General features: G+C 37.4%; 1 protein-coding gene across 2 annotated transcripts in view; it reads right to left on the bottom strand.

Annotated features, from left to right (window-relative positions):
• The window catches only part of NOL10 (nucleolar protein 10), a 114754-nt gene that overhangs the window by 33308 nt on the left and 70989 nt on the right, over positions 1-10457 (bottom strand). For both annotated transcript variants that reach the window (XM_033176556.1, XM_033176557.1), the window contains exon 14: positions 1862-1988. In XM_033176556.1, the coding sequence (XP_033032447.1) occupies positions 1862-1988 (127 nt within the window). The remainder of the gene's footprint in view (positions 1-1861; positions 1989-10457) is intronic.

Below are 10457 nucleotides of genomic sequence, written 5' to 3'. Positions count from 1 at the left end.
ACTAATGCTGCACTAAAAACAATCTTAGGAAGTAAGGGAAGTTCATTACTTACTTCTACTCTTAAGATACCTATTTAGAAGGTTTTATATATTATGGGGAAAAGATAAAGGCTCATTTGACATCAAAAGATATTAGTAATATACATAAAATGCTTTCTAGTATGACTGTCATTTTGTTGAATATCTATTTCTATAGTTTCAAAAATTAGCAGTACAATTAAATTTTAACAAAATATACCTAAACTTATATAACTGCTGTCTTCACCCAAAATAAAACCAGTAAAGAGACTGAAAAAGAACCCAAAATGTACTAAATATAGTAGTTTTTAAAAAATCTACAAAAGAACAATGACCTTTTTTCATTCAATTTAGGAAAGTAGGTGAGTGTGACATAGCATATTATAAAATTACTCTGGAGACACTTACGAAGGCACTGCACTAAGAAGGTCCTATTTCACTCAAGTTATTTTTTAAAAGGCTAAACTCAGCTCTTTTTTGGTAGTAACTGACAGAAAGTAATTCTGCCTGGATTAACTGTGCTATGAGATATGGGTTAAAAAGGAAGTTTAATTAATCTAATGGTAACATGATTCTGTTTTCTTTTAATACTCAACTGTTATTGCACATCTATTTGTTCCAAAGACAACTAAGTTGCCTTGCCTTGTATAGAATGGATCCTCTAAGTTTTTCCACTCTCAGTAACTTCCGCTGTAGCCTGCTGGCAGCAGCAGAACAAGATGAGCACCATCTACTCTAACCTTGAAGAGTGCTAGGCAAGCAGGCCCAACATGTCCTGCAGGGGCTGGGATGGTTGGGGGAAGGGCATGGACTCTGGATTTAAAGCTCAACTCTCAAGTTTACTACCACTGAAACTTCTGGCGACGTACATTTATCTTTTTTTTTTGGGCCTCAGTTTCCTTATCTAATGGAATCATAATGGTACCCAATCCATAGGGATGTGAAGATTAAATGAGTTATGTGTAGAACGCTTAGAATACTGCCTGCACAGACTGGGCGTGGTGGCTCACACCTGTAATCCCAATACTTTGGGAGGCTGAGGTGGATGGATCACCTGAGGCCAGGAGTTCAAAACCAGCCTGGCCAACACGGTGAAACCCTGTCTTACCATGCTGCATGGTGGCGCACATCTGTAATCCCCGCTATTCAGGAGGTTGAGGCAGGACAATCACTTAGCCTGGGAGGTGGAGGTTGCAGTGAGATAAGACTGGGCCACTGCACTCCAGCCTGGGTGACAGAGCAAGACGGTCTCAAAAAAAAAAAGAAAAAGAAAAAAACACTGCCTGCACATAGTAAGCCCTATCTCATAAGTATTTGCTGTTCTTTCAAGACATTTCTTGGCTTATGACCTTTAAACATAAAGTAACTATTAAGGTTCTTCTAGATCTGAAGTTTTAATGTATCACTTCTAAATTTTGGATTGGGTCTTCTATAATCAAACCTAAAAGGGAGGCAGGAATCATTACTTGCCGTCTTTGAGGTATTTTCAAAACCTTATTATACTTCAGATAACACTGGGGAAAAAAAAATCACTGCTTTCGTGACAATTTGTTTTCTCCATATAGCTAGTATGCTAAAAGAAATTATTCGCTAAAATAAATTCTCATTTAAAATACAAAAAGGCTTCAGTATGTTAAATTTACTTGAACTTTTCTCCTTATAAGGAGAAAGGTTACAAATCTGACAATTTATAATATGTTTAATATCTGATTTGGCAGAAAGGGAAGATTTGGGAGATGAGGTAAACATGGCTCAGCCAATTCTCATGTTCAAAACTCAAAAAAAAAGTAGAAATAAAATAATTACATAATATTTTATCACTTTTTTTTTTTTTTTTTTTTACCTAAATTTTCAAGGTCTTTCTTGGTGACAAATTTATAATCATCATAAACTGTGCTTTCTGGATTCTCTTCTAATTCTTCGGTCAAGTTGTCTAAGAAGGAACACCACCGAGGAGCAGGACCTAAAACCTGTTGGTATTTATGAGAAGGTCAGCAAAGGCACAGTTCCCCACGCCATCCAAGTCTCAGTCATTTATAACCAAATTTTGTTAAGTATGATTTCTAAATCCTTTTTTCTATCAGAAGTACTGACAAATAAATGCAATATGGATAATGAACAAGTATATAACAGAAGAGAATAAACAAATCAGTAAATTTTTAGGCTTGTAAGAGAAAACAATCTCACTTAGTCTAGGGCACAAAAGTATTAATGAATGTTCTTATATTAGCACTATCAAAATATAGATAAATAATTCAGATACTTATAATAACATCCATCCATTCATGTATCACCTCCTTCCTTCAAAATACTACTAGAATTCTACCAAAGCATTATTTGGTACACTAGATTTTTTAAGTTTGCCAAACAAAAGTCTAAAAGAAAAATTACCTTTTTTAAAAACAATATTTATTAGTATTATTATTATTTTCTAGAGGTAGGGTTTTGCCATGTTGCCCAGGTTGGTCTTGAACTCCTGAGTTCAAGCAATCTGCCAGCCTCAGCCATCACACTCGGCCCAAAATTACTTTCTTTTAAGCTTTTTCAACTAATTACTTGACAATTACATTCCATTCTGCATGGTCCACTTCATTTAATTCATTTAACTCATTAAAAACTAAAAAACTAAAATTCTAGACTATAGTTAATGGCAATACATCGTATTCTTGAAAATCGCTGAAAGTAAATTTTAAATATTCTCATTACAAAAAATGGTAAGTACTATGTGACGTGATGCAAATGTTAATTAGCTCAATTTAGCCATTCCACAACATACACGTTTCAAAACATCATGCTGTACACAACTAATACACATAATTGTTATTTGCCATTTAAAAATAATTAGTTAATTTTAAAAATTTCTGTATAAAGAATTCTTCAAAACTAAATAGGTGACCAGGCTCCACGAGTTATCCCAATGAAAGGCTGAGGAACAAAAGGCTGAACAGAATTATAACTAACTAATAAAATATGAATCATTAAGTTTATAATTCAACTATGAAAAAACATAATCCAACTACTTTCATAAAATACTCTGATCGCTTTGTACATTTTTGCTATTGCTACAAATCTTTCCCAACCAAATGCCACACCCGCTGAGGTGAATGTATGCCAAAGGACATCTGCTCAGTCAACAGAGAAGATACGCTAGTGAAATCCTCCCTTAAGCCAGAGGTATTCCGATGAGAGAACACTGGGCTCCGGCAAAATGGAACTTCCAGTGACGACTTAACCTGTTTATTTCAGTAACAAGCATACCGGAAAAACACCCAGAAATCATAATGGAAATTATTAAATCTAGCTTAAACTTTCTGAAGAAGGAAAGGTAGAAGGAAGAGAGTTATAACAAAGAAAAACAGCCCCTGTTAACACTCTCTTCAAATAAAAAGAAAAGTAAATGTTAGATATGGCCATAATAATTTAGTTATAATATTTTGCCTGATTAGAAAGAGTGATTCTCTTCACCCCAACACAGCTATGGTACTCATAAACATGAAAAAACTCGAGCATAAAGAGTCTTCCACAGAAATTTCATATTAGCGCAATCTACAATTTTTAAAAATAGAAGTAAAGGTTTTTACATACTAAGTGGTTTGACTCCAACCATAAAAGACAAAACCTTCAAGAAATGTAAGGCATTTTTTAAAAATTCCATATAGAACACTTTTTTAAAGAACTGCCACGGTTTTAAGCAATTTTAGGATAGTAGCTTGAAGTCAACAACTAAATGCTACCACATACAAAGCACAGTGCTAAATTAAAGACACTGACCACAGTCTCCCTGAAGAAGTTTAAAGTCCAGCTGAAGCACATGTGTGCACTTGCGTGTGCACATGCACGCACACACACACAATGTGTGTGCGATGAACTCAGATTGCACACTGAGTCCAAGGGGAAGATGGCTTGAAAAAAAACAGGGAAGGCTGGGACACCGAATAAGTCTATTTGAAAGGACTTCATGTCGGAAGGAGCACATGAGCAAGCCAGGAAAATCACAGGCATCTTCTGAAGCCGAGAGAGTTGAGGCGTTTGTAACTACAGGGGTATCTGCTTCCAGTGAGTCATAAACCTGCAAATGCAAAGCTCTATCAGATAATGGTGTACTCCCTAAAACAGCAATCTTTTCTTTTCTGGACTAGATCAAAGTATGCTATCATTGCTTTTTTAGAATATAATATCCAAGATATTGTCCTCTGAGGAGAGGAGAGACATCTGTTTTGTTAACTGCTGAATTTTTAGTACCTAGAAGAGTGCCTGCCAGATAGTAGGTGCTCAATAACTATGTGATAAATAAATCTATTCATGTATAAAACACATTCGAATTTCATATGCATGAAGTACTAAAACTTAAAGGGTCCTCTGTGGCAAAAGTATTTCTAAATTGGTCTAATATTCCTTATTCAGATAAAAACAAGCAAATACCTCACCGTAAGGCTACTGGGTATATGAACACTTCTGGTGAAAGTCAGATCTATCTTGACTCCTATGCTAGGGTACACTGCTACCCAAAGAACCTCAAAATAAATTGTTCTATCTTTTTAAACCAATCATAAACATGGGCTTCCAAGACAATAAAAAGATTATACTGTGTGCACTGACTTTTGGAGGTGAGGGGTAGGAATACTAAAACAGTCTAGATGTGAATTTACTTTCACATAGCCCTCTTTTATAATGTTTCACAACATTCTTTCTGATTATCTAGATTTTAACGGAAGTGGTTTAAATTGCCTGTCAGGGGACACGTCTAATTATGGCAAATAATCTCTGCAATCAGATTCATGGCCATTAAATTTTCTAGGAAAAAATATTTCCATCAAAAACAAAATTAAATCTAGTAGTTGACCTTATTAATCACATTTCCTGAGTTCCTTTTCAGAGAAAAAAACATCAAAACCACCATAACAAAGTTGAAATGACTGATTTACACTGGTATAAACTGCAGGTTTTATCCACATTAGACCTTTCCTCAGAGGCCTACCATTAAGTTTCAAAACAGTGGCCGGCTTGGCTGATAAGGAAGGCTCAACCACAGGCACGTCACACTCTCTGATGTAGCTACGATGACCACAGTGTCAATGTGTAAAATGTCTTTGTTGCCTTCACAGCCATAAAATATGTTAAACCTCAACTAATCCTTTAAAATATATTAATTTACTTTCTAAATTCCACATTTTACAACTTGAGGAAAACATCCTTTTTAGCCATATCTGGACTATCACTACTACCTCCAACTTTCCAGGTTTTCTGTCCTGCTGTTACATTGCTGTATTCTATGTTTTCGCCACACCATGTTGTCCATGCTGTGGTCAATTTACAAGCCTTTCTTTTTTTCTTTTTATTTTTTTAGAAACAGGTTCTTGCTGTGTTGCCTAGGCTGGTCTTGAAACCCTGAGTTCAAGAAAGCCTTCAGAATAGCTAGAATTACAGGCACTGGCACTGCGCCCAGCAAATATTTCAACTCACAGGTCAGTATTAACAAAAGTAGAAAACTGAAAACTGATTCATCAGATTGCTAGAAAGGGACAATGTGGCTCCCTTAGCAACTTTAATGATAATTATATCAACCAATCTAAATGGAAATACTTGATTCTCCAAAATATGAAAGAATCTTTATGTACCAACATGCTACAAGAAGGCTGCAACTCAAATGCAGCAAAGTATCTGCTTGTGCCAATCTATTTGAGCAGAAGAACCAATTTTAAAAGACATGAAAATACATGCCATGTGCCCAAGATGATCACTGCTTCTATGATTACAATCTGTCTTTAAGATGTTAATTATAAAACTCAAAATTCTCGTATATTTCTGTAAAGGACTACAAGTGGGGAGGAGAAAGGGTGAATACTAAAAATCTTAGGGGCCGGGTGCAATGGCTCACGCCTAATCTCAGCACTTTGGAAGGCAAAGGCAAGAGGACTTCCTGAGCCCAGGAGTTCAAGGCAGCCTGGGCAACACAGTGAGATCCTATCTCTACAAAAATACATATTGTTGGCCAGGCACAGTGGCTCACACCTGTAATCCCAGCACTTTGGGAGGCTGAGGCGGGCAGATAGCCTGAGGTCAGGAGTTCGAGACCAGCCTGGCCAACATGGTGAAACCCCATCTCTACTAAAGATACAAAAATCAGCCAGGCGTGGTGGCGCATGCCTGTATCCCAGCTACTCAGGAGACTGAGGCATGAGAATTGCTTGAACCCGGGAGGTGGAGGTTGCAATGAGCCAAGATTGTGCCACTGCATTCCAGCCTGGGTGACAGAATTAGACCCTGTTTCAAAAAAAAAAAAAAAAAATTGTCAAAATTAGCTGGGCATGATGGCATGTACCTGCAGTCCCAACTATTATCCCCAAAGGGTGAGATGGGAGGATCTCTTAAGCCCAGGATCTGGAGGCAGCAGTGAGCTATGATGGTGCCACTGCTCTTCAGCCTGGGCAACACAGTGAGACCCTGTCTCAAAGAACAATACAAATAAAAATAAACTCTTAGGGAGCTGAAAGAGGATACTCCTTCCCTCTCTCTACTTTAGAAAAATCACCGTGCTACATCCCAAAGCTGTGCTGAGACAAAAAAAAAAGACTGAGGATTACCAGATAAATGGTTTTAACAGATCAAGGGTGATTAAAACAACAACAAAGTACTATTAATATTACAGACAAAGAACCAGAGTCTACTAACCCAATACAAATGCCATCATTTTTTTCTGCTTGCTTATAATGCTACTGAGTATGACAAAGCATTTCATTATCTAATGCACTATTAATGGAACAAACAAGAAAATAATTGATAACACAGAACAGCCATTAAATTTGAAATTATCTTTTTTCAGAATTTTTATTTTCTTTGAGACACAGTCTCCATCTGTATCCCAGGCTGGAGTGCAGTGGCGTGATTTAGGCTCACTGCAACCTCTGCCTCCCAGGTTCAAGTGATTATCATGCCTCAGCCTCCTGAGTAACTGAGATTACAGGCACTCACCACCACACCCAGCTAAATTTTTATATTTTTAGTAGAGATGGGGTTTCGCCATGTTGGCCAGGCTGGTCTTGAACTCCTGACCTCAGGTGATCTGCCCATCTTGGCCTCCCAAAATGCTGGGATTTCAAGAGCGCCCATCCTAGAAATATTCTTTTACAATCCTGGGCAATGTAGTGAGGCTTTGTCTCTACACAAAAATTAAAAATATAAAAAAATTAACCAGATATGGTGGCATGTGCCTGTGATTCCAGCTATTCCTGAGGCTGAGGTGGGAGGATCACTTGAGGTTGAGCTGCAGTAAGCCATGATCATGCCACTGCATTTCAGCCTGGGCAACAGAGTGAGATCCTGTAAAAAAAAAAAAAAAAAAAAAAAAGAGAGAGAAAGAAGACCAGATAAGACAAGAGAGAAAGAAAAAGAATCACATGGAAAAAGCACCTAAGTATATTATTTTAATTTCAGGAATAAAACTGAAACCATTAAATGTAACGAGATAGATTTTAATTCAATTTGTATTCATCACATATTCATTAAATTCCATATTTATTATGTTCCAAGTACAGTATACTCTATAAAAACAGGTAGTAGAATGAAACCCAAAAGGAACAGAGTTGTTTCAAATATAGCAATACTTATGTGGAAAGACTAAATGATTCTTAATTTCTTCAACTTCATTCATTCATTCAAAAAGTTAACAGAGCATCTGGTAAAAGTTAAGTGCTAAAGTCAAACATAAGTATGTGGAAAACAATCAAGTTCAATACAATGGGATTAGTACCAAAACAGAAATTTTTAAAAGGTTCTAGGAAGCCCTTTATCTGCTGAGGCCAATCAAGATAGCTTTGCAAGGGGGAATTGAGCAAGGCCCTGAACAATTGAGTGGCTGTGGTTTCACAGTCAGCAAAGCTTAACTGCCACACTAAACAGTTGGAATGTAATGCTACAGAAAATTAATATATTTAACTGATTGATTACACAGAAGATGTTTAGTTATGAGAATTGTCATTTTTACCTCTTAGTGATCTTATACTATTACAATCCTAGAAATTCAATTTAAACTTTTATGTTATAATGACACTATTAAATCAAACAGGTAAGAACCACATTTACTGACTAGCAGCAACAGGGAGTTTGAATATAAAACAGTTTTTTTTTACCACCTAGCAACTATATCAAGTATCTAGTTATTTTATTATAGAACTGTTTTGAGGACACTCTAAAAATAGATATAAATATCAGTTCTGGAACTGGAACAATAATAAAAACAATAATAGCACTAGCAACCCACACTCTAAGAGGTAGATGGTTTTAGCCCCCATTAGAATTTTTTTTTTTTTTTTTTTTTTTTTTGAGATAGTCTCACTCTGTCACTCAGGCTGGAGTGCAGTGGCATAATCTCGGCTCACTGTAACCTTCGCCTCCCGGGTTCAAGTGATTCTTCTGCCTCAGTCTCCCTAGTAGCTGGGACTACAGGCGTGCACTACCACGCCCAGCTAATTCTTGTATTTTTAGTAGAGACGGGATTTCACCACGTTGGCCAGGCTGGTATTGAACTCCTGACCTTGGGTGATCCGCCCACCTCGGCCTCCTAAAGTGCTGGGATTACGGACATGAGCCAGAGCGCCCAGCCCCTATTAGAATTTAAATCCCGGTCTAACCAGAAATCTGTTACCCTCACTGTGAGGCCATGATTCTTTTTGGGAAACAGGATCTTGTTGCTGCCCAGGCTGGAGTGCAGTAGTATGACCACAGCTCACTGCAGTGAGGCCCTGGTTCTTTATCAGAAACAACTGGGGCCAGGGTTTGAAACAAATAATGTTTTGCATTTTAAAAAAGTAATACCGTATGTATGCTGTATATAACAAAAAATTCAGTGAGGTCTGGGTCAGGGGCCCATGATCAAACCATATTAACAACTCTGCAGCAAAACCTACACATATTCACACCAGTGATTTGGGATAAACACAGACCTACAAAGAAACTCATTATTTCACACAGGTTGAGGTCCGAATGAATCAGGTCCAGTCGGGGTTCACCACAGAGTTATGAACAAATTTTCAAGGCTTTTTAAATTTCAGAATTGCAGATAAGAGATGATGGAGCTGTACTATAATGTATATACACACCATACATAGCTACATATGGTAAATATATACTAAATATAGATATAGTATAAATATCACTGACCACTATTATGATTAATGATAATTTTTTTAATTACACAGCCTGCATCTCCAGAGGGAAAATGGGATTTTGCCAATTAAGAAAACCAACTCTGCATATAAACTCAGAAGAAAATTTTCTTTTCCAGCTTTTCTTCCATTATTGGTGGAAAGGCCTCACTAGCAGCAGCATGTATTTTCAAATTCTGACAGCTGAGGCTTAATAAATGATCATAAACCCAAGAGAAACAACTGGATGAGCCAGAAGGAGTGGCCATGACCTTAAGCATGTAATTGCATTTGCAGCATAATGAGTTGCCTAATTGCATACCCAAGTTTACATGCATTTGTGTGAGTAATTATGAGTCATTTAAATGTACTCTACTTGTAGTGTTTTGTTCTTAAAAGGAGTGATTTAATTTCAACATTTTAACAGATTTATTTTTAAAAAAGAAAAACTATTATCTGCGACAACTTGATTTACTATTTGAAAAGATAATTTAGGGACTGAAATGAAATAACAAGAAAAATAAGGCCAAGTTAAAAAAAAACTGTAAGATTCCTTAAGCCATTATCTCACTAATAGCCCATCAAGCTAGTCAATCTACGTGACACTATGAGTACAAATATGAATGACAGAGTGCCTTCAATCAAGGGCTAGCGGAGACGGGACGCCCCAAGCAAACACTTAAACACCAAACTGAAACTGATAAGAAACACAGAGCTTTCGGTTAATAATGGTACCCCTATCACTGTCAAGCCTTTTTCAAATGACAGTAACTAAAGGTATTAACCTTTAAGGACAAAAAGAACTGAAGAAGAAGATGCAGTGGTTTAAGAAACTTAACCTGGTAAACATGAGAGCTTATGGAGGTGGACGGCAAAGAGAAAAGAGAGCAGATTCCTCCCTCAGAATCCTTGGGACAAGAACTTCAAGGTTCTAAGCATGGGGAATGACAGGATGAGGCACAGGCCCGAATAAAGGGGGAACAATGGAGCTGATGAACACCCAAATCCCCACCATGCCTAAAGAGACCAGAAGATAATTCTCTGGAGGAGGGGAACCAAAGCTGCCCTATGTGGGGGTGGTGGGGAGTATATCACCAGGCACAGGTGACTTGAGTGGTGGGGCTCAAGTCAGGACAATTAATGGCAGTCTAGACATCAAACTATGAGACCCTCGCCTCATTTTCCCAGTCCCTGGAATGCTGAAGTCAAGTCTATGCTGCTGTGCGTCCACTCTACCAGCCCAAATCCCTGACACCTCCGAAAGAAACTGGGGGTTTCTTCTCTGGAGAAAATGAA

The sequence above is a fragment of the Trachypithecus francoisi genome, unplaced genomic scaffold, assembly GCF_009764315.1.
Source record: "Trachypithecus francoisi isolate TF-2019V2 unplaced genomic scaffold, Tfra_2.0 Lachesis_group17, whole genome shotgun sequence".
Lineage (NCBI taxonomy): Eukaryota > Metazoa > Chordata > Mammalia > Primates > Cercopithecidae > Trachypithecus > Trachypithecus francoisi.
The sequence above is the reverse complement of the archived record's forward strand: the minus strand, read 5'-3'. Positions and strand labels throughout refer to the sequence as shown.